Raw genomic sequence first — 24024 nt, 5'->3', positions numbered from 1 at the left:
GGCTATGGGTCCTGATCATGATGGGTCAGATATTAGTTATCAACTGACATGTGTCGTGGTCCCTTCTTAAGAGAGATGTGCATCTTTCACTTATTCATTTGTTAGTTCATTTGTCAAAAATATTTTTTGCATATGATCTTTAAGTATTGTTGTAATTGTCATTACTATCTTTTATTGTGTGTCCTGATATGATCTTTAACTCGATCGCGATCGAGACCATAATTGACTTATCCGGTATCGACCGAGGCTATAATTGACTTAGCCGGTACCGACCAATACAGTCAAACGTTAAGGAAATGAGTGTTTGATTTCTCTACCGCATTTGAGATATTATTTGTTTTGAAGTTTGAAACACCATCATGATTTTGTCTCCCTCCAAATTAAAGAGAAATGTGTATATAAACTGCTTTTAACTTCTACTCGAAATAATATGTAATTATATTAGGATAAAAAAATTAATATTTTAAATGGTAATAACTATATAAGTGAGTAATATTTAAAACTTGTGAGACATCACATGTTTTAATCTTTTCAGACAACATATTAAGTAATGAGCTTGGGACATTCAAAACTTGTGATGGAAGTATTTAGTGTAAAAGTTGTTGGAGGATCTATGGTGGAATCTATTGCTGATATATTAAATGAAAGATGTCTCTCGTTTTTTATGATAAAATTAGATCTATCTTAAATTACTGCATAATAGTTTAATTTATTCCAACATTGTTAAGCCTTTTGTATCAATTCTTATCGGATCATTAGTCTATTCTTATCAATCTAATCATTACTAGATATTTTATTTCAGTCCAATCACACTAATTTTCACAATATTTATCGCAAACAGTAATATAGGATTATAATTCAATAGAAAAAATTATAAAAACTATATTTCGTATAAAATCAGTAACAGTGTAAGAATTGATATTACAATGGGTCGCTATTATATATTAATTTGTTCAAGTTTTCTTCTAGTTTACAATTTTTTTTAGAAAAGGTTTTTTGGTTATAAAACAAAAGTTATATTTAGATAATTTTCTTTCACCATTGTTAAAATAAACTTTTGAATTTAGCATAAGTATTTTTTTTCATTTAATTTCTCTAGAAATTGGAGTTTTCGTAAGTTTATTATAGCTTGTGGGATTAATTTTGTTTTTCTTATAAAAAAAAATCAAGAGACTTTTATCTACTATCTTTGTCGGGTCATTTTTTTTTCTATTCAGATCAATCATTTCATTTTACTTTTGTCAATTCTTATTATTTCACTTCATTTAAACTCTATTTTTTTGAGTTCTCGGTCAAAATGATATTTGTAAAAGATGTTCCAACGATAAAGTAAGTAGTTATGTAATTAATTCATGATAATGATGTATTTTTTAAAAAATTTGTAATTAGTTATATAATTATTTTAGGTCCACTATTATTTGGTCGAATTAACATTTAGATCATGATTAAAAACACCTCCTAATGTTTACTTAATTACTGTGTAGGCTCGTTAATCTTATTTTTTTAATACATTTTAAACTGTCAACGTACTGAAATTTCAAGGTTTTATTCAGTTCCGATACAAATTCATTTTATTTTTCTTCCTTATTTTCTTCTCAAACAATTTTTATTATAAAAACATTCAAGAGATTATGGTTCAGTGTGTATTTTTTACTTAAAACTTCTCAAACTATGCTTACTAACAGGGATACACCTGTTCCTCCACCAAAAGTTTTTTTACTTTTTAACCGATAGTTTAAGAACATTGCTTGACATTTATGTATTTGTTATAACTATGTTGATGAAATTAATTTATCTTCTCTCAGATGCAAATCTTAATAGCTTTTACCATAACCGTGATTATTACTTATATCTCACTCTATTATAGTGCAAAATGTTGCCCTTTTGAGTTTTAATTTGATGAAAAATTAAAACGGGAAAATTATATTATCGATGCAACGGACAGTAACTTGAACTCCTTTTAGACACTTTATTGGAATAATTGATTAAACTTTTGACTTAGAATATTTTTCAAATTTGACTCCTACAAAGGGGGACGGGAACTGAATATTTGATTTAACAGAAAGAAAAAATCAGCATAAGAGATGTTATTAACACGATTATTAACGTTATTAGATTTGAATGTTTTTTGACACATGAGAAATGTAATGATTCCCAGCTTGAGTGCATCGTGCACGTTTCACGGTGTAGGTATTGTTTTCTGATTATGGCGCATGTCGCGTAGCATGTGCCAATATTGTGCTCAAAATCATTATTATTTTGACTATTCAAACAATACATTTACTTAGCACCATGAATAACTTTCTATTATATAGTTAATATAGTCTCATATCTTATCTTCTATTGATATAGTTATACACCGAGAACATTAGACAATTTTTTTAAATGGCGTGTCGGTATATTCGTATGACATTTGTAGGACATGTATCCGTGAAGTGTCAAATTCAAAAAGTATTTGTTGAATTTTTGATAATTTTAGTACAGTTCTAACACAATTTAAAAAAAGAAAAATACATTAATTTTCTAAAAACTCAAACTTATTGTATAAATTTTTATTATGATTATAAAAATAAGAAACAAATCTTTTTGAACCAGTCATGAAAAACATTTTTCTGCTCCAAAAAGTAATTTGAAATATATTTGTGCACATAAATCTTTATTGTCAATTTATATAATTCATAATTATATAATATATAGATATGTGTCCCTGTATTATACATTTTAGATATTATACGTATCTTCATGTTCGTATTCGTGTTTGTGCTACATAGATTTTACATTGTTTAAAAGCTATTAGACCTACTGGATATTGAATTGTGATATATTTGAGTATATAATTATAAAATACAATTGTTTAGTTTAAGATTGTTTATTCTTTAAAATATTTCTTTATAAAAAAAATGTTTAGGATCTAGAATAATTTATGATAAAAGAAAATCAGTAATAAGATTAATTTTATAAAATGGATTTTGAGTGAGTGCTCACAAAAGGATAATTTGAAAGAGACCATTTATAAATTTCTAAACAATTATGTCTAGTGTCTTATAGGGGATAATGAGTCTTCTACTATAATATATAACGAAATTAGAAAGTGAAGTTGAAGTTTGGGTTAAGAATGAAATCTCACAAAAAAAATATTATGCATCTTTTGATTAGTTATAAATAATATGAGTTTCTTGTGCATGTTTCTCAGTTTTTTTTTCTTAATGACTAAGTTAGTTTGAGGAGAAAGAAAACAAAATATTGATGTTTGTGGTTCTTAGATAATAAGAAACAATAACAGTTGAAACCTCACGGAGATTGAAACTTCATCATCATGCTAGATCCAATCATTTTCTTCTGGATTTGTCGCGACACAAAATCTTGAAAACAACTCAATATCTGATTAGTCATTCCACAACACTAGAGATGATTTGTAAAATGCAACACAAAATGGACGTTCCAATCATACAAATTTTTTGAAATGTGGAATTCAAAGAGTTATAGAGCTATAGAATTTGAAAGTTAAAATTTGTGTTTTTGAGTCGTATAGTATTTTAGATTATACAATTCATAATACAAATTTGTATTTTAATTGTAGAATTTAGAATGAATAAATTAAATTTTTTAAGTATAAGGTTGGATGAAGAAAATATGGGAATGTAAAAGGAAAAAAAAATTAAAAGAAAACTATTTTTCACTCTCTTATTTTTTTCTCTTAAACACCGAAACAGTATGATTTTTTTTTATGTAATACATTTTGTTAAGATAAAAATGTGTTCCTTATATAAACGTAGAATCAATTTTCTTTTTATATAAACTAAAATCAAAGTTCACTAGTTTTATAAATATTACAATTATATTTAAACTTAATTTTAAATTTGTTTATATTATTTTAACTACAATTCCTTCCTCGTATGAAACAACAAGACCTACTAAAAACAAAACACGATGCATAACAACGACCAAACCTACATTTCTATATTAGAAGAAATAATTGAATTTTTTTTATTGGGTCAAACAAAAATTAGAAATGAGAAAAATATATAATTAAATGAAAGATACTATACCGAATAATTATAACAGACATAACGTATATGCTAAGATTTATGATCTGGAAATGATATTTTATCCAGAATGCTAAAACAAAAATAATATTTTTCATTGCAAATATTTCATAGTTTTCATTTTCCTTCTAGTAATTTTGGTAACCTTGAATAAAAAGAACGAATATCATAAATATTAAAGTTTTGTTTTTCAATCTCGTAACTAAGATTAATCATTTATTCATAGAAGATCATATAAATAAATCATTGATATAAAATATTTGTTTTGCTTAACTGTCACAGTGTGTAGCTCCTCATTGTAGGGTGTACGTTGAGTGATTCAGGTTGGTGTAATTAGCATGAGGGTTGCTGCAGCTGAGAAGGAGAAGAAGATGAGTGCTTAATGGAAAAGATGAAGAGAAGGCAAAATCATCATTTCGCTTCTTCTATGGTGGTGCATAAAGAAGGTACGTAGTTGCAAGAAGAAATCTGGTTTGATTTGTTAAGCCCATTGGGCAAGGGTAGCGGAGCCCATGTTAGAAGAAGGGGTATCTTGGTATTCGCACCCATCATCTTAACTTATACAGCTGCATCCATGTCTTGATTCGAGACGTGGCACCACGTCATTGTTCCAATTTTTTTATTTCTTGGAAAAGGAAAACCGTCAAAGTGCTGATGGTTTTGGATAAGATCGTTTTGCTGAAAAGAATTGAGTAGGTGCTCCTAGATAGTTCTTTTTTTTATTAATAATAAATAATGATATTTATAATTTTATCATTTACCTATTATTTTTTGTGTTTTGAAAATGGGATGTAGTATTTTTGGACAATGATTTATGTTACAGATAAAACAATCTAAAATTATGTTAAAAAATCACTAAATTCATCCAGTTATTATTAAAAACACCCAAAACGAAAATTAAAGCAATATCCATTCTTAATAAAGAAAAGAGAAGGAAAATATATTCCATTTTTAAATGAAATGATAAAAACGGTAACAAGAGAAAGAAACTGATAAAAGAAAAAATGGAAGAAACGAAGCGTTCTCACCTCCATTCCCTTCCTTTTCCTTCAATGCACTCAATAAAATAAAATAAAATAAAATAAATGTAAAAAATCTTTTCCTCCATTTCCTTCTAATCCATTCCGATGATTCCCAGCGCCGGAGTTCCTAAGAAGCGGCAACGAACCACCGCCGCCCGCCGTTCCTCCTCCACTGTAGGCACCATATCCTCCGTCTCCGACGTAACCCTAACCGAAATCTCCCAAAACCCCCACCGTCCCTCTCCCATGGGGGACGACAGTCCCTCGCCCATGGCTGACGACCGTTCCTCTTCCTCGACGGATGAAGCTCTCCATTTCAATGACGCTGTCACTGCTGACGTCGTCCTCCGCCTCTTCATGGACTCTCCCTCTCCACTTCAGTCCTCCCCCACCGCCACCGCCACTGCTACCGCCGATTGTGTTTCCAACTCCGACTTCCACGTCTACCTCCACTCCGACATCCTTCGCCGCTCCAAATACTTCTCTGCTCTCCTATCCGACAGGTGGATCGGCCACGTCCAAGCGCCGGATCACGCGTCCTCAGCCGACGGCGATCTCTTCCGCCTCAACCTCGGCGTTCCGCCCGCCAACGGCTCGATCCAGTCGCATCTCACCGTCCTGGAGCTTCTATACACGAACGACTTCGCCGCTGTAGTAGATAGCGCTTCAACGGCGCTGGATCTGTTGCCGGTGGCGCTGGAACTTCTCTTCGAGGAGTGCGTGCGCTGGTGCGTGGATTTCCTGGAGGCGGTGCCGTGGACGGAGGAGGAAGAGAAGCGAGTGGAGAGATTAATCCCGTTCCTGAGCGAGGAAGAGTCGAAGGAGCTCGTGGCTAGGGTTTCGCCATCGAGAGAGGACTCGTGCGAAGCGATGCTGGAGGGTCTGGTTTCGTCGGCGATGAACAGTTATGGGAACACGGCGTTCGTTAAGGCGTTCGTAGGGAAGATACTGAGGGATTTGTCGTCGAGGGAGACGGCGAAGAGAGTGTTGGAGAAGGCGTTCTCGAGAAGCTTGAAGACGGTGAAGGAGTCGTTGGAGGATTATTCGAGTCCAGTGTTCAGAGGGGATCACAACGAGACGGAGGCCATTCAGAGGCTGAATCTGCATAAGGCATCGACGAATGGGAAGCATCTTTTGTGGCTTGTGGAGAGGATGATCGAGCTTAGGGTTGCGGATGTGGCTGTGAGGGAATGGAGCGAGCAAGCGTGTTTCACTGCTGATTTGCAGAGGGCGTTTCGTGATGATGCATGGAGGAACATTGTACCTGGCCTTCCTGCTGTTATTCTTAGATGTACCTGTAGGCTCGCCAATGCTGTCTCTGCTGGCACCATTCTCGCTTCTAGACAGGTAATGTTTTTAGTGTTCACGTTTCTTTGTTAATGAGTTCACTATTGAGTCTTTGATTAAGCTGTTTATTCAAACATACTCTAGCCTCAGGTGAGCAATTGTTGATGTTGTTGTGTGTGGAATCTGATCCAAACATGTTGCTTAGGTGCAGAAATAAGCGCAGTTCAACTTTATTTCCTCAACAATTGTTATTTCAAAATGTTATGTTATTCTGTTTATTTTTGTTGAAAGAAACTCAAATGTTGCATTCGTGAGTTGAGGAGAATGTGGGATTGGGAACATTGTGCTATGTTTGTACCTGGTATATGGAATTCATTTACTGTGCTCCCTTCCAACAGCGTATTTGATGCTGAGTTCTGCATATCTGGGTAGGAAATGCGGGTTATAGAATTTATTTTATAATCGGAACAAAAGTATTGTATTGAAATCCCCCAAAATGTGCTGCTGCCGAGTGGTTCTTAAAGGGATTCAGCAGCACCTCTTGAGGGTTGAAGCATTTGGTCATCTAACTTGCTAAATTGCAATGCCAGAGGGGTAAAAATAAATTGAATGGTAATAATAATAATAACTAGTTAATTTTTGGCCTGTTAGATTGGCGTTTTCAATGGACCATTTTTAATTTTTTTTTGTTCTGAACATTTTGCTTTAGCATATATAACTTACATAGCCAATTAATGCAAAATAGTCAAATATTCACTGTTTTTATTCCTCTCTTTCTAATGCACTCTGACACGTTTAACAATATCCTGTACTAATATTTCTGTACGTATGTTTGGTGGTGTTTTTCATCAAAATTAGTGTTTTACAATGATAACTAGGATTGACCATAAATGTCAGCCTTTATTGTGTGTCGAAAGTACTCAAGGAACTGTAATTTAAGTTTCCAAATCCCGCAGCACCCTATGCCTTTGTTATTTTAAATAGAAGATTTCACTTGCAACAAGTTTGACGTTTCCTTTCCATTTGAGATTGATTTTAATCACGTTGCATCCTTCTCCATAGATATTATTTTTAAATTTCTCAATATTAGATGATCTAATTCGATTGCTGCATATTGATGCTTATTTTTTTTGGTGTGTTCAGGTGAGAAGGAAGCTGGTAGAAGATTGGCTACCCGTTTTAGTTGCATGCAAAGATAATGTTTCGCCAATATCACCTGGCAACAAATCGTTGTATCTGGAACTGGAAGCAACATTCTTGCGCATCATCTCCACATTGCCCCTGTCAGATGCTCAAGAATTGCTGCAGAGTTGCCTCAGCTTTTCAACCCGAAATGTTGAAGATTGTCCTCATTTGGTCACTGCATTCAACACCTGGTTCCGCCGTGCAGCTCGACCTCTCAAACCAGATTCTCTCTTTGATCAATGAGTTCTTGCTTTGCATGCTGTCAAATATTGTGCATATATGTAAATACTATGTTCAGAAACTTCAACTTTAACATTAACATTGTACATATAAATCCAAAATAAACTGTCTTGTCTTCTAGGACAAACCACATCCCAAATACATAGACCATGTCCTGATGCTAGTTGCTAATGGCTTTCTTGGAAAGCATGATTATAGGTCTAAAGTTGCATGTAAACGATGCTTACGAATTTTTTCGTCAAAATCATATGCTTTCTCATAACTCGTTGCAAATAAAACATTTTCCCCCATTTTGAAAACTCAATTAAAATATGTCGGTCGTTTTTTTAGTATGGATTGAGGAATGTTGTTTTTTTAATATTAAATTAATTTTGAAATTCTTAGCTCAATAACTTGAATCTTTTGTTACATTTAAAGTTGTTATAGAAACAGTTGTAAAAGAATCAAATCAGGAGTTCAGTGAAGCTGTGCGTTTTAGTTATGAAACTTCTGACCTAAGCTCAACGGGGACGTTACCGTTTAAATTGTTGTTTGAAGCATTTCAGCCGAACGTTACCCGGAAAGTATTAGGAAAGTATTAAGGGTATTTTTCTTTGGAAGAGAAAAATAGAGGAGTCAAACACTGGTATTAATTTTTATTTACCTCATCAAATAAGAGATTAAATAGTATATTAATAATATTTGACCTTTGTAGCTTAAAAATAAATGAAAAGGTAAAATGTTTGATTGAATTATTATTCTTAAAAATAATGTAAAATCAGAGAAAAGAATTATAGCATAAAGCTATCTCAAGGTTATCATATATCGCGTGGCTCTCTGAGAGGTACATAATAAGTTTTTTGGCTTGATGTATGGAAGTTAAATTTACTCCTAAGGCTATCATTCTTATTTGGAGGTGTGTGAAAAAAGAACTTCCAACAAAGAATAATTTTAAGAAAAGGAATTTTTTATCAATAGGTGATTTGAATAGTTCATGATTCATATCTTATTCACTTGGCATAGGTAGATAAAATCTGGAAGCGTGTTATGCTTGGTTGGATGTAGTATCTTGATTTACCCGTAATGTGGTTGATCACTTTTTGACAACAAGGACTTGTCACGAAATCTATTTAAGAAAAGATGGTATGTTATTTGATGTGCAATTATTTGTTGCATATGGAATGATGACGATTTGATACATCATATTAGCTATATGGCGTGATCTTGAATAAGGATGAAGACTATAATCGTTTTTGTACGTGGGATTATGACATTAATAACTGCTTATTGAATAATTGATTTTTTTTCTCTTCGGTTCTCCTCTTCTTCCTTCCTTTTCTTCTTTTAGTGTTTGAATTTCGACTCTTGAGAGAGATTGCACCTATAAAAAGTTCTCTGACGATTGAATGAGTATTCGGTATTTGATTGCAGTTAATGTTGTAAAAATGATGTACTTTTTATTTTGGTTGTTGTACTTATTTATATGGCCTTGAAGATAATTTTATTATTAGACTGAGATAAAATTAACATGTATACCATGATTAAAAGTGTATTACCTAATTTTTCGTATAATTTAATCTATTTTAATATCTTGTTACCTTAATGCATTTTACACATGATGGTCGATACCGAGGTGCCCTACCAGTAGAAAAACCTTTCATTACCTTTTTCTGGTTTGGAGCCTTAATCCTTGCCTAGGCCTTTATGGAAGTTAAATAGGAGTAGGTGTGAGGACAACCTTATATTGTGTTTTGGAAGTTGTTAGAGTTTATTCAGAAGGGTGGGGTAGTGTAGATTCGGACACATGACATTGATTGTTGTGTTCTTAACTTGGGGTGGTGTCAGGCTATGCATTTCTGTACTTTATGGAGTTTGACAGACAAATTGCTAATACTTGTATCCTATTGAAGGGAAGGGAGGCTGGTGTTGGGTGTTCAGGGGTTGAAGATTTTAGGTGGGATGTTGTGAAGAAGATTGAACTACCACATTGAAGTGAGACAAAAAGTTAGGCGGTTGAAAGAGCGGTGAAAGTTAAAGATTTATAAAACTGACCATAATTTCTTCTGCCGTAATAACAATTTCAGCAGGTGCTCTGGGGTTAGGCTTGTAATTACATTTACTTTTTATTGCACACAACCATATAATGGTTGGTTTTTACTTATGCAAGCTTTGTTCTGGTATATAACTCATTTTTTTGTTCTGTTGTGTTGTGGCACAATTCGGCGCATATAGGGGTGCAGAATAGGCCTTTGTTCATGCTGGTTTATAGTGAAGACCTATTGGTTGTGTGATGCTTGAATTTGGTGTGACTGGATCATTCATAACACCAAAATGAAATTTAACAGTGCTAGAATTGAGAATAGGTATAAGAGGGATTGATCGTCCATTTATCTAATTTGAAGCAGGTACCGAAAATTCCATATGCAGGTTTACATACACAGACAACAGGGGACAGATGTTGGACTATGGCTGCACCGTCTACTTTAGCATAATTATGTTTCTATGGTTGCTATGCAGTAATTTAACATGTGTATATTTAGAGAGGGATCATATTTTTATACTATTGCATTGCATTGGTGGTTTCTATTTCATTTGTAATATGTCAATTTTGATACAACTTGTACTTTTTTTAATGAAATGTCTTCACCAAAAAAAATTAGTTGACGACAGCAGGGAAAATAAGTTCGGAGATAAGGTTGAATGTTTGTTCTGCATAGCCAATCAACATGCATGGAGATTAGTCACATTTATGCGTCAACCTCAAGCACCTACATGCATAGAGATTGGTCACATCTACGCGTCAAACTCAAGCACCTACAGAACCTCACTACCTTTCAATTGCGAACTAATTTGGACCAGGAAGAACGCAAGGCCACAATAATTCCATGAACAAACTTTGCACAACCATCCACCTAGCAAACCTATAATTTCGAACTTTCAACTTTGTTTTAAACTTCTTATCTCATTCCATCTATCATGTTATCTTTAATGTTCAATTAAGTTTCAATTGTGTTATAACTTTACTGCTTTGAATAACCAAAATAAAAGAATATCAATCACAATTGTCATGACAGAAAGAAAATACATGTTTTACATATACATACATATATATATATGTGAGTGTGTGTGTAGTATAGATCCTCATGTCACCTCTCTCGTGAATCTAGGTCTGGAATACAACCGTCCTCTGCACCACCACCAGCTATATCATTATCGAATCAATTTCTCATTACTTTGTTGGAGGAGGATTATTAGTGTCATTAGGGAAATCAAAACTAAACTAGTTCTACTTTTAAATCAAATCATGTTATCACCACCTTCACAAATAGAGACAACAATTGAAAACTTCTTCCTGCTTTACTTATGATGATATAACTCTCACAGAATGGCACTAAAAATGAACTATTTTACATATAGCAACTCCAAAGAAAAAAAAAACTCCACTCCGTTAGACAAGATATTTAACCTCTTGCCTCTGGATCAAGAGGGATATGGACAAAAATAAGGTTAGCTGTCTTTGGATTAAGAGGGAGATGGACAAAAGGCAGAGGATTTTAAGCTTAAAAATAAAAGCAACAACTAGAACAACCTTCTTCTAAAGTGGCTAGTGGTGCCTTGGTAGGTTTTAACAAGCAGGCCAACTCCAATGCCAATGCCAAGACAAACACTAAGTCCAATACCAACACCAACCCTAACACCAGCGTTGAACCATGAAAGTTCTCCATCTTCTCCATCAGCATATGTTGTTCTTGAGTAGAGGCTGCTATAATCTTCATCTTCATATTTGTCGCAAAGGTAATCTGGGGCCTGCATGATTGGCATGTAAATATTAAGAAGGATGGTCTTTAATTTGTGAAAAAAGAAAAAGGAATCTTCTTCAAATTGCAATTGGCTCGGCTATCAATTTTCCACATCTTCTCGGGAGAAAATTCAACACTTATTAGGTAATGCTGATTAGCTAATTGCATGTGTTCCGGCGGGGACCAAACATAAATGAAGAACTACACATGAATGGAGTCCTTTTCTTGACAGCTATCCATAAAAAAAGCAATGCATAAGTGAAAAAAGTAATTTTAAGAAGGAAAGTAAAACGTTGAAAACAGATCAAAGGTTATTTTCAGTTGTATCAGAATTGTATTATCTAAGTCCCATCTCCTAGTCTCAGGTCCTGAAATCCATCGGACAGAAATGCTTATATCTATTAAACCCTCCCACTTTCAAATGACTCAACATAGGTGTATTAAGGCAGTAAAAGCAAAGTCAGACATGCATAGAGTTAACTTAGATGATGAAATGGCATAGAAAAAGATGAAAATATTAGAAGGACGTCAAGAAAATCTGAACAAACACTAATTACCTCCAAAGTAAGTGCTGAAGAAGGATGTTTCCCATTTTCACTGCCCTCATGCTCTGGAATTACATCCAACACCCCCTTCTTTGCATGCTTTTTCTGAGAAAGCTGCAAGGATTTTGTTAAGATAATTGGAGTACCCAAGAAGGATCCTGCAATGTAGACCTCAATTGATGGGAGACTTGAGTCTGATAATAGCAATTGCTTCCCCTTGAAGAAGCTAGTGCCTGGAATTATGTATGACTCACAGTTCATGCTCCACCTTTGTCCATTATAACTTGATTCCCTGACAATAGCATTGGTGTTACATAATTCCAAGACACCAGAAAGCAGAAGAACATCTCCATCAAACACATCAAACTTCACACTACCACTCATCCTTACGCTATCGGTGCTTACAAAGGTCACTTCTTCTGATTTTCTATCTACCCTGTCTCTTTTCAGAAGTGTTGACATCCCATCAGAATATATACTAGTTCGAACACCATTAACTTCAAGAAGAGTGTCGGGATTCAAAGGAACATGGTTCAATGTAAGGAACCCAGGAGTGGAATCATCAAGCTCACACTTGCACACTCTTACATAAAATACCTTTATGTCCAGCCAAGGTAATGACCCCTTCAAGGAGGGTTGATAAGAGTGCCTCGCAATAGAGTATCCATTCTCAGTTGATCCATTTCCGTTAGCCTTAGAAGAATTCTCCATAGCCAGACAGTCTATTTCTCCTCCTCACTCAAATTCTTACATTTCCATAGGACCAATAACTTGTGTCAACACTAATCCACAGGAAACGAGTTAAACAGGAAGCAGACGCCAGCAGCAACGAAGTGAATTCAGTTCAGTTCCATTCACAGAGGAAAATCTGGACAACAGGAGGACAAAAAAGACAACCATTTATACATCAGCAAGACAAAGGGAAAGGGGATTAAATCTAAAATAAAGGACGTACCCACCCCCATTAACCTTATGACACATCTAGATTTGTGAATGAAACACAGTAAAAGAAATAATAAATGGACAATAAAGTATAAAAGCAAACTAATACTAAAATGAAACAAGCCCAGTTCCACTTAACACGAGACGCAGAACCCAGTTGAGGAAGATAAAGAAGATGACAGCAACCCACACCCAATAAGATAAGATCACCGTAGAAAGAAATGGATTCAGGAAACCAACATAGTAGATGAATCGAAGAAACAAAGAATCACAGAGGATAGGAGGGAGTGAAGGAAATAAATCAAGAAACTCCTTGAATATATACAAATCCGGCGGCTAAATCAGCCGGAAAAGGTGTCTATTTCTGCAATCCTATTGATACCCATTTTTATTGAACATTGAATTATACCAAAAAGAAGAGAGTCCACCAATTTGCCGAAGTAAAACAAGAAATTTGAAGTGTTTAACCACACACGTAGAGTGAAACAAAGAGGAAGAAACGGATCACAGACAGAGACACAAAAATCACAAAGGAAATGAATCACCTCTGTAGAGAAATTGACAGAATAGCCGGCAAAAGACGACAGAGAAGCACGACAAAAAAGTATCACTAGCAAGAACCACGCATTGGTGAAAATACATCACCAAAACCGGAAACACATTATTTATCACCCAACCACCACACCACAACACAACACAACGCACTCACCATAAATATGTTGTGTTTTTTTACATTGGCCAAAAGAAAAAGAAAAGAATTGGTAATGAAGCAAAGGAGAAAAAGCTTTTTGGCTCACACCCAGAATCGGTGGCAGGCAGGCACGCAGAGGAGTGGAGGATCTATCCGAGGTAGGTCCTCAAAACAAAGGAGGATTGCTCTTGTTTTGGTTGAAGATGAAAGGATGAATCGAGATTATAGGCGAAAATGGGAAGAATCGAGATTTCATATTTGTTGGAATTGGGAAGTGATGGATATAAAATAAATATTTTAATGGAGGAAGTGGGGTCGCTCTGAATCTGATATTCTAAAGATCTTATCCACGGGAAATACATACATACATAAAGAGAGAGATGAGTAAATGTATTGTAATGGAGTTTTAATTGTGAATTGAAAAAGACGTCAAATGTTATCTGTTTCTGTGTTTCGTAGCCTCTCTCTCTCGTCGTAATCTCACTTTAGGGTGATGGATTTGGATGGATACCTTGCATAGTTAGAATTACAAACAAAACTCACCGTTTATTTTTATTTTTCATTAACTTCCTCCAAACAACACCTGTCTAATTTACCTTCTTCTGCCCTTCCTTATCATAAATCATAAATAATTTACACGGGTGTCGTTCATAAACAACCATTACAAAAACTTCCACACGGAAATAAAGTTGCATAATAAAGATAGCCTTTTTGCGAAAATAAAGTTGAGTGATTTTCGTTCGCTATGTGATATCATGAATACCTAATTATTTGCTTGTTGATATAAAGAAAATGAAAAAGTTGAAATTAAAAATATTTTGTTTTTAAGAGTCATTTGTTCTAAATCGAATAAAAATTATTGCTATTCATATCTAGTTATATTTTTTTTTTTTCCTTTTCACAGCAAGAGACAAAATCTATCATAATCTACTGTGCATAAACTTGAATCCGCTGTTCAAGGGTAAAATAAGTTTTGATTTTGACCTTCTTTACTCAATATTTAATGAATATATCGATTTAGTTTTCATAGTAGGTCTGTTAATTATGTTAAGATGATTATATATTAATTTAAGAGTAAAATTCCTATCATGGTCAAAACAGCATATTTATTAAATATTCAGTATTTAAAATACTAATTTCCAAACTGAATAAATTGAAAATTAAAAAAAGAAACAACTAATATAATCTTAGTTTTATCAATTTAAATGGATTAGGGTTGTGTGTATCCTTTTTTATAGTCATGGTTTTGGTTTAGTTTTAGACGATTACATAAAACTCAGGGAGAAGACTGCAAGTCCGGAATACTTCAATCTTTCTCCGTGCCTTGTTTAACTCTCTTAACAAAAAATATTCACTTTTATTTACACGAAATCAGTTGACGGGGAATGTGAACAAAATGGTAAATTAACACTCAATCATACTAATACTCAAAAGTAAATTAAATTACACCATTTGTTACAAAGAAATAGCAATATTTATATCATTATCTTTTAATAAAAACCTGCCACTAAATATTAAATTTAGATATAAAAAGAATAAAACTAAATATTTTTAAATGTTAAAAAGACTAAATTCGTCCATTAAAAAAATACTATACCGGATCAAAACATACTTTTCACAGTTATTAATAATAATTTAGATTATAAGCTAGTGCAAAATGGCCATTGCCAATAAATACAGATCCATGTTGGACTTCATTTTCCAAATTTAGGAATGGAAGTTGTTGACATCAGGTACTTGTGGATGATAATTCTAATGAGGCCCTACATGCCTCTCTAGAATTTCCATTCTCCAATAATTCCTCATTAGAAAGTTGCTCCTTCATTTCCCCAAAATTCCTTTAAATTTATCCTTGAGAATAAATGTTTCTAGTAGCTGTCATATTTGCTTTTAGTAATCTCTTGAAAAAAAATCTCATTTCATCTGTGGAAAAAGTTACTCTATACCTTATAGTCTCTGACCTAACTGAAATACCAAGAGAAATTATCCAGCCAACCAAAGATTTTCCAAAAACAGAAGCACAAGCAGAAAGAGATAGGCAAGCATGTGCAACTAAGAAAGTTCGACCCTACCATCTTTAAAATAACACCTCCCCATCCTGCAAGCCCATTCTCTTCCCCTGGATAAAAAGTTGAAAGCGTGACTAACATAAAAGTCTAGCAGGATGCTAAATACTATATCAACGAAAAAAGATATATGTATGTGTGTGTGTAATAATCATAAGTCTTCAAAAGCAAATATCAAATTTTAAGAAAGTTACAGACCATGCTTTTGGGACCAACGGAACTGATAAAGAGTTCCTGGGCATTTATGAAGCATAACTCGAATGGGAGGTGAACAGCAAATTTTGGTATCATTATCTTACAACCTTGAGGAAATTGAGAGGAGGTTAAAACTATTAAAAGAACATATTGTTTTTCAAACTGGATTGTGATGCTCCAAGGTATGACGGGAAGGTATGACCAGGAGTAAGATGTGAACCAACATTAAGTGTATGGCAACCCAACTAGAGTTTGATATGATGGAATCCTTTAGGCTGTCACCGAGGAACTGCAAAGCCTAGGGCAAATCAACCAAAAATATGGATTACAGTCAGCAGGAGGGAGTAAAATCCAGGGAATTAAGTTTGAAGGAATTTTCATTTGTCTCCCAGTAGACAAGAAGAAGAAATAAGTTTCAACATAAAAAAAATAAGGAGGGAAATATCTAACGAGAGAAAATGACCATAACCTATTATGTCCTCGGTCAAAAACCTAACAGCACAAACCGTGTTAATGTGACAACTATAATGAGATCACGAGATATTTTATTTATTCACATATAAGCAGTCCCAGATTAATTTCCGACAATTTTCTGTTCTCAAATTAATTTCACTTCTCATTGAGGGCTAAATTGGTGGATAAAATACAATGCAATTCTAGCATTAAAGTGGCATGTGTAAAGCGAGAAAATAATGGGACAGGACATGGCACTTTAACTAGGAACCAACATAAAATAGGGTAAATGACTTAATACACCCTTTGATCCCTAAAAGATATATCTGCAACTGAAGCAATATTGTGACATCCTTACAGAAGTTTGCATCATATTGTTAACCCTTCCAAAATCATTCAAAAACATTTTCGGGAAGTGTAATTATGATAATGTTGGCCATCTATTTTCAGGCAATGAGGAAATTCAATTATACAAATCTGCAGTAGAAGAGAATTACAACAATTGACAAAAATTTAAATGTTTGAAGTTCTTTTCCCATCCTAAGGTGAGACAGAGAAAGCTTATGATTTTTTCTTTCATCTTGAATGGATCCGGCTGGCCTGTCACAATGTTTTTTCAAGTCCTAATGCCACAAAGTAAAAGAAGTTGTCAGGATGTGCATAAAGAAGACAGGTAATTATCACACTAGGCACCCATCTGATTGTGATACCACCACTAAAGAGGTATTTGGTATGTCCTTATTCTTACACCAGCATGTCAAATCATCTAGAAAATTGTACCCCACACTAATGATGTCAACGAATAAAGGAAACTTATGATATTCTGATAGCCAAGAACTCCTCCTTGATAGGTGTTACCATAACTATTTTATACCAAGGATGGTACTCTTTAATTTCAAAAGACATTGTCATGGTTTTTGAATGCCAAGTTACCAAGAACCCAAATACCCACCTCCACCCAACTCACCAAAATTGAACCAGTACCACAATCAACTTCATATTTATGAACACGTAAATGGGACAAGTTTTATGGAGAAAGACTATTAGGAAATTAATAATACTACCCCGAACAAAGGATTCTAATTATCCATTAGATTTTCTCTAATATGCTTTTATTAGAGATGAAAAGAAGGAATATTGCGGAGTAACATAGTTATGTTAAAAAAAATAGACACAACAGTAGCAATTTTCTAAGTTTCAAACTAGTCATGACTCGTGTATTCTGCCCAAAATTCCTCATTTTCAAAACACTATCACACAGTCAATAAACAAATAAGTAATTCGTATTAAGGATTACAACAAAAAACGCCATGAAATGCAGAGTCAATATCAATCTCAAATTTCATTCCCTTTCCCCATTTTTTTTTTAATTTCACACACCAACTTTCTCGTATTGAACGTCTGAAATGCAGAGTGATGATGATTCAATGGAATGTGAAATCCCATGACCGTGCCTCGTTCAATCCTTCTAAATTATAATCAAAGGCATAGCTCGAAACAGAGGTGATTCCAAAGTCCATACAATGAGATTTAATTTTTTTTCCACACATATTCCTTTGTTTTTAAGACTTACAATTATCATTTTCAACAAAACTCTCCTTCATAAATTCCGATTATATTGCAAACTTGTACAAAACATAATCTATTGCACGCGTGTTATACAAGAACATAATTATCACCCTAAGATCGCTGTTAGTTACAAGCATAGTGCAAAACAGATAATACAATACCTATTAAACCATTACCGACTCAATTAAGAGTAAAAGAACGCGTAGTGTACATCAGAAGAAGCATAGAAGTAGTACCTCGAGAAAGCGAGCTCCAGCAGGTGGAATCGAAGGCTATATTGGACGTGAGCCTAGCATTCGCAATAGCACTGTGAAGAGGCATCAAGGACTCAACGCTCCTCACAAACGACAAAACCCTACCAAACGCAAAATCCATCCACAATGTCAACCGCAAAAGGCAATGCAAGTCGTTAAGAATCGTTGAATTGAAGCGTGCTGTACCTTGAAGAACGAGGGACGCGTGTTAAGGAAGACGAAGAGAACACAAACGGCGTCGTTGAGCCCTGGACGAAGCTTCTAGAACGATTAGCGAAGGATCTTGACGCGACCCTCACCGCGGAAGCCATCATGCTAGAACCCCGGTAGCGGAAATGGAAGTTGTACTAAAACCCTACCATCGCTTACTCTTGTTGTTTTTTTTTGTTCAGTTGTTATTGGGCCGGCCCAACCCAAGTTTGGGGGCCCAATACAAGCGGCCTACGAAACCTATCTCTCTTATTCGGAGGTTGTTTCTAAACGCAGTGTGGTGTGCGGCGAAGCAGGAGTGTGAGAATGGCGGAAGAAGCAATTCTGGGATACCTAGAGAAGAACGAGGAGATTACAGACTCGGGTGAGTTCGCAGCTGAACGCGGCATTGACCATAACGACGTCGTGAACGTGATTAAGAGCCTGCACGGTTTCAGATACGTGGATGCGCAAGACATTAAGAGAGAGACATGGGTGCTCACTAATGAGGGTAAAACCTATTCCACTGTGGGATCACCGGAAGTTCAACTCTTTCTGGCCATTCCGCCTGAGGGTATCTCCAAAGAAGACCTTCAGGTTAATTATATGTCTGTTTACTCTCCTTTCTGTGAATTTATTCGTTTTGTGTAATAAAAAAAAATTGTTGGTGGTTGTAGAAAAAGCTGGATCCTTCACTCTTCAAGATAGCTTGTGCCCAGGCTGCAAAGAACAAATGGGTGGATATGGGAAAACAATTGATTTCTAGAAAGGTAACGTTGGGTTTCTTTCTTTATGACGTTAATGTTTTTGTAAGGAAAATTGGGATTTGCGTACTTCACTTCGACTAGGTTATTGGATAGATGGAATGAGTCTCGCTTTATCTGAGTTCAGTTGACTGATGTAATTTAGTGAACTCATTACGAAATTCGGTTTACGACCCCTTTTCTTCTCTCTCAAATCCACTTTTGTTGTGTGTAACTACATTTGCTCTAGATTGCAAAGTGTGTGTCCGTGCTTATTTTCATTATTTCTTTTCTGCGATTCTGGTTTTAGATTTTCAGTACTTCGTTTTAGGTGCATTTGCGTGTATTAGAAATATACCACGTTTTGTGCACTCTGTGGGATGACTTCATTATTTACCGAGTGTTTTAGAAAAGTCTGTTTCTTGCCGCAGGTTCAACATGTGGATGACAAGGTCAAAGATCTTCTTATTCAAATACAACAAGGGCGGGTATGTGTAGTAATATGAATAATTTTGTCAGTAAACTTTTTAATTACATTAATAGAAATAAATTTGAAGAACTTAGATTTTTTTTCATGGTGGGGAGGGGGTTGTCACTAAGTTCTATTCATTAAGGAATGGTAGGAACTTTCATGAAAATTGAGGAGGTGAAATGTGGAGATATACGAGCCATGTTAAATCATTAATGGGGTAGACGACGAGGTAATGTCATTTCTTGGTATCAACCGTTTTTTAAATGGAGTTCTTTTTGGCTATATGCATTGGACTTGGAATAATACATTTGGGTAAATGGCAAGGTATTACAGAGCATCATACTCAACTCAACATATGAGACAGTTACCGGAAGTGGGAAGGGGGGATTTGTTTTGAATTTAATGCCTCCTCCTTTCAGTGTTTTTTAGAGTATCTTATAGTTTTCTTCAGCAGTTTTCCCTGTGAAATTGTCATGTCTGATTAGAATTTTTACCATATGTTGCAAATGCAGAACATTGGTTCAGATGAGATCAAAGCACTCAAAGCAAGAAAACTCATTGTCCCACAGTAATAATAATTTCTCTTGATTGTGTTGAAGAGCTTTTTAGATATGTTGAATGTGCTGTAAATGACTTGAATATTCTTTCGTTTTAAAGTTCTTCTTGGTGTCTTGTGATCTAGGACGTGGAAGGGTTACTCCTTGAAAAAAGGTCCAAATTATGCGCCCAAAAGAAAGCAGGTTGTCACTGACCTCACTCGTGAAAATTTTCAGAGGTATTTTTTGCTTAAACTGAAATTGAATGGGGTTATAATCTCCGAATTCAAATGTCTACTTTGTGCAAGACATTATTTGTGGATTTGCATATCATATGAACTTACTTTATTTTTTATGTCAGTGGTGAGTGGAAGGATCTAGAGTTCAAGGAGTACAATTATACTGCTAAAGGTCAGCCTCTTGAGGGTGGCAATCTTCATCCATTGCTGAAGGCAAGGAGACATTCCCTTGTTTCTTATTTTTTTCCAACTTTATTTGATATTTAGATTAAACTAATATTAAAATTGTATATTATAGAAACTTTGCTCACAATAAAAAAATATTTATACTCTGGAAAACAAACAAGAATATAATGTGTTTTTATATATTTAAATTTTTAAATTGATATTGAAAGATTTTACTACTTTATGTTATAATGGAAGCAATCTCTACCTATGTTGTGTTATTTGCCTGTCCCTAGCCACACAAAATTGAGGATGGTTGAGCTTGGCTGTTGTCAAATCCGTATGATGTAGACAGACAATTTAATTATGTCATTTCAGCTATTTATAGAGCACAATGACTTTTTTTATTAATAATTGCCCAAAAAATAAACTTTTGACAATACTTAATGTGTTCAATACTTCTAAAATCTCTCTGTTTTCAGGTACGATCTCAGCTGAAACAGATTTTCCTCTGCATGGGGTGAGTTCTATCTTTGTTATTTGGAAGTTTAAAGTTTTTGTGTGGTAAATATTCGTTTCAAATTACAAGATTAACATCTTTTAATCTTAATTTCTCGTACTGCAGGTTTGAGGAGATGCCAACAAATAATTTTGTTGAGAGCAGGTAATTGTTGTTTGAAAAAAATTATATCAAGTTCCTTGTATCTTTTTCATCAAGTTCTCTATGTACCCTCTTTTTCACTAAAACAAAAGCTCTGTGGTCTTAACTGAGGCTTTCAAGCAAGCGGGTGCCTTTACAAAGTCTTCAGTATAACTGAAATTTCAGAAACCAAAATTTTCCCCTTTCAGAAATGAGAGAAAACTGTATCTTTGATTATTTATTTTTTGTGAGTATTCAAAGATGATTATCATCTTCTGTAACCTGTTTCATTGGACCTTTGAATGACATCAAATTAATTACTGGAGCTATTTTTCTTTTGTTATTAACTTATTATAGAGAAATGATTTGAAAGGTTCTTTTTGTAGTGGCTTGAGAGCTGGACAAGAAACTCGTGTTCTATATTGTGAACAACTACAACATCATGAAAGAAGTAGCATTTAAAAAAATAAAAATTTCTAAATCTAGTTTCAGATTGTTAATGGGCGCCCTTGATTCTATGTGTAATGTAGATAATAGAGTTTATCTTTAAAAGCATTAAATCCAACAGGTTATAATGTTATAAATTTGCTCTCACCATAAATTTTACATCTGAATGAAAATCTGCAGCTTCTGGAACTTTGATGCCCTGTTCCAGCCCCAACAACACCCAGCTCGTGATTCACATGATACATTCTTTTTGGAAAGTTAGTAAAAACCTTAGTTGTTTTCATCATGCTAATCTTGTATCATCTGTTTCTATTCTGAGAACATGAAACACATATCTCTGCAGCTCCTTCAACAACAAAGGAATTGCCAGAAGATTATGTTGCAAGAGTGAAGCAAGTTCATGAATCTGGTGGTTATGAGTCTAGAGGGTATGACCTTGACCGAACTCAACACTTTTAGCATTGGCTATTTACTATCGATAGAGGGATATGCTTTATGTAAAACCTTGCAATTTCTATCTTGGTAGATATGCATATGACTGGAAGAGAGAGGAAGCAAATAAAAACCTCCTGCGAACCCATACAACTGCTGTTTCCTCCAGGATGCTTTACCAACTTGCAAAGGTATCTGTCTGAATTTGCCAGTGTCATGTGCTTGTGGGTACATATGATTACATGGTGTTTAGTGCCGTTCAGGCCTCCTAATATTCTTATTATTCCTGATGATTTCGATGAAATTTCTTAATGTCAAGATATTTGTTTCAGCTGGACTAAGTTATGACACTTATACGTGATTATCCTCCAAGTTTCTAGCTCTGAATTATATCTTACATGTTTCTTTATTTTGCTCTTCATTCTGATGTCTATGCAGAAACCATTTGCCCCGAAAAAATATTTCTCTATAGATCGTGTATTCAGAAATGAAGCAGTTGATCGGACACATCTTGCGGAGTTCCACCAAATAGAAGGTATGTGGGAGCTAATCAGTTACTGGCCCTGTGATGTTAACTCTTTGCAAATTGTTCATCTCGCAAATGAATAAAGATCATCTTTGATGGTCCTATTTCAAATCATATTCAGCTTCTGTTGTGGTTTGACCCACCGAACTTTTTGTGCCTTTCACATTTTCTTTTTAATTTCAGGCCTTGTATGTGATCGGGGTCTCACTCTGTCTGACTTGATAGGAGTCCTGCATGATTTTTTCTCACGCTTAGGTAATGTTCTCCTGTACTGAACAAGATTTAAATGTTGAATGTAAGTTGGAGAGTTGAAGGAATATGATCCACTGCCAATGTTAGTGTGTGAAGGCATTAGTTGTAAGTATGATTAATCTGTTATTGAGTTTAGGCATGACCAAGCTGAAGTTCAAACCAGCTTACAATCCATACACTGAACCTAGCATGGAGATCTTTAGGTGAGTCTTTACTTGGCATGTCCTAATTTGATTTCGGATATCCTGAGATAACTTATTGACCAAGTACTTTTAACAGTTATCATGAAGGTTTTAAAAAATGGGTAGAGGTAGGAAACTCGGGCATGTTCAGGCCTGAAATGTTGCAGCCGATGGGACTTCCTGAAGATGTTCAAGTTATTGCGTGGGGGCTTTCCCTTGAAAGGTGGGAAAAGCCATACTGAGAACAAAATCAATTAATTTCTTAAATTTAAAATTGTCGTACAAAACTACAAATAACAGAGCTTATAAAATGTACATGTTTATTTAACTTGTTTTATCTGGAAACAGGCCAACAATGATTCTTTACGGTATAGATAACATCAGAGATCTCTTCGGACACAAGGTATTTTTAAGGGATAAATACAATCTATTATATTGATGGGTCTTTTGTGTATGTATTTTAAATTAAATATTTGTTAAACGTAGTAGTGATATTTTTCTTGTTTTCACAGGTGGATCTTGGGCTCATAAAGAAAAATCCTATATGTCGTCTTGGTATTGACTAAAATGAGTCATGTTTGTCTCTTGTATTTCTTATCTGTTACAAATTTCAATTTATTTTGTCTCTAAAATTAAACACTACTTGTAGATTATTAGTTCAAATTTAGATGAAGAATTTTGATAAGGGAAAAAAGTTAGGCCTTTTGTGTTTATTTTTTCTTGTGTTGTGAAAAATAATTGATGGAAAAGTTACCAAATTTCAATTTCTTGTAATTGAGATTTTATTAAGTTATCACATTGTAAGTGATCTGTTTCGGTTTTTTACTAATTGAACACATCGTTCCAAAAAAAAATGATATTAAGGAAAAATAGTAAATAAATCATCTCTGGTTTTAGATTTTCAATCTTTTTTACGGGTAAATTTTT

At 34.5% G+C, this 24024-nt stretch overlaps 4 protein-coding genes across 14 annotated transcripts; 2 read left to right on the top strand and 2 right to left on the bottom strand.

Moving 5' to 3' along the window:
• Window positions 1–4971: 4971 nt before the first annotated feature.
• Window positions 4972–7907, top strand: LOC137810514 (BTB/POZ domain-containing protein At3g05675-like). The gene is made up of 2 exons (XM_068611847.1): window positions 4972–6415; window positions 7499–7907. The coding sequence occupies exons 1-2, from the start codon at window positions 5174–5176 to the stop codon at window positions 7781–7783; spliced, it is 1527 nt and encodes a 508-aa protein (XP_068467948.1). The 5' UTR covers window positions 4972–5173; the 3' UTR covers window positions 7784–7907.
• A 3190-nt stretch (window positions 7908–11097) lies between these two features.
• On the bottom strand, window positions 11098–14200 carry LOC137818662 (uncharacterized protein At1g01500-like). 9 transcript variants are annotated; one of them, XM_068622215.1, is made up of 3 exons: window positions 13846–14200; window positions 12117–12972; window positions 11098–11566 (listed from the first exon to the last, which is right to left on the bottom strand). In XM_068622215.1, exons 2-3 carry the CDS (start codon window positions 12813–12815, stop codon window positions 11339–11341), a joined length of 927 nt encoding a protein of 308 aa, XP_068478316.1. In that variant the 5' UTR covers window positions 12816–12972; window positions 13846–14200; the 3' UTR covers window positions 11098–11338. The 9 variants fall into 9 exon arrangements, with proteins under 9 accessions (XP_068478316.1, XP_068478325.1, XP_068478354.1 ...); XM_068622224.1 differs by having other exon boundaries at window positions 13756–14194; XM_068622253.1 differs by having other exon boundaries at window positions 11098–11791; window positions 13846–14175.
• A 1740-nt stretch (window positions 14201–15940) lies between these two features.
• On the bottom strand, window positions 15941–18600 carry LOC137832103 (protein NONRESPONDING TO OXYLIPINS 2, mitochondrial). Of its 2 annotated transcripts, none has more exons than XM_068640114.1 (3): window positions 18461–18600; window positions 18257–18375; window positions 15941–16296 (listed from the first exon to the last, which is right to left on the bottom strand). In XM_068640114.1, the coding sequence occupies exons 1-3, from the start codon at window positions 18586–18588 to the stop codon at window positions 16277–16279; spliced, it is 267 nt and encodes an 88-aa protein (XP_068496215.1). In that variant the 5' UTR covers window positions 18589–18600; the 3' UTR covers window positions 15941–16276. The 2 variants fall into 2 exon arrangements, with proteins under 2 accessions (XP_068496215.1, XP_068496206.1); XM_068640105.1 differs by lacking the exon at window positions 15941–16296 and adding an exon at window positions 16757–17074.
• Window positions 18477–23871, top strand: LOC137832091 (phenylalanine--tRNA ligase alpha subunit, cytoplasmic). 2 transcript variants are annotated; one of them, XM_068640092.1, is made up of 18 exons: window positions 18477–18615; window positions 18761–19060; window positions 19141–19233; window positions 19638–19694; window positions 20191–20246; window positions 20361–20453; window positions 20576–20666; window positions 21101–21138; window positions 21244–21282; window positions 21886–21962; window positions 22049–22133; window positions 22232–22328; window positions 22576–22672; window positions 22847–22918; window positions 23052–23118; window positions 23195–23320; window positions 23446–23500; window positions 23610–23871. In XM_068640092.1, the coding sequence occupies exons 1-18, from the start codon at window positions 18610–18612 to the stop codon at window positions 23661–23663; spliced, it is 1503 nt and encodes a 500-aa protein (XP_068496193.1). In that variant the 5' UTR covers window positions 18477–18609; the 3' UTR covers window positions 23664–23871. The 2 variants fall into 2 exon arrangements, with proteins under 2 accessions (XP_068496193.1, XP_068496185.1); XM_068640084.1 differs by having other exon boundaries at window positions 18477–18618.
• The last annotated feature ends 153 nt before the right edge of the window (window positions 23872–24024 follow it).

The sequence above is a fragment of the Phaseolus vulgaris genome, chromosome 11 (genome assembly GCF_000499845.2).
Source record: "Phaseolus vulgaris cultivar G19833 chromosome 11, P. vulgaris v2.0, whole genome shotgun sequence".
In the NCBI taxonomy this organism is placed as follows: Eukaryota; Viridiplantae; Streptophyta; class Magnoliopsida; order Fabales; family Fabaceae; genus Phaseolus; species Phaseolus vulgaris.
This window is presented reverse-complemented; position numbering and strand designations above follow the sequence as displayed.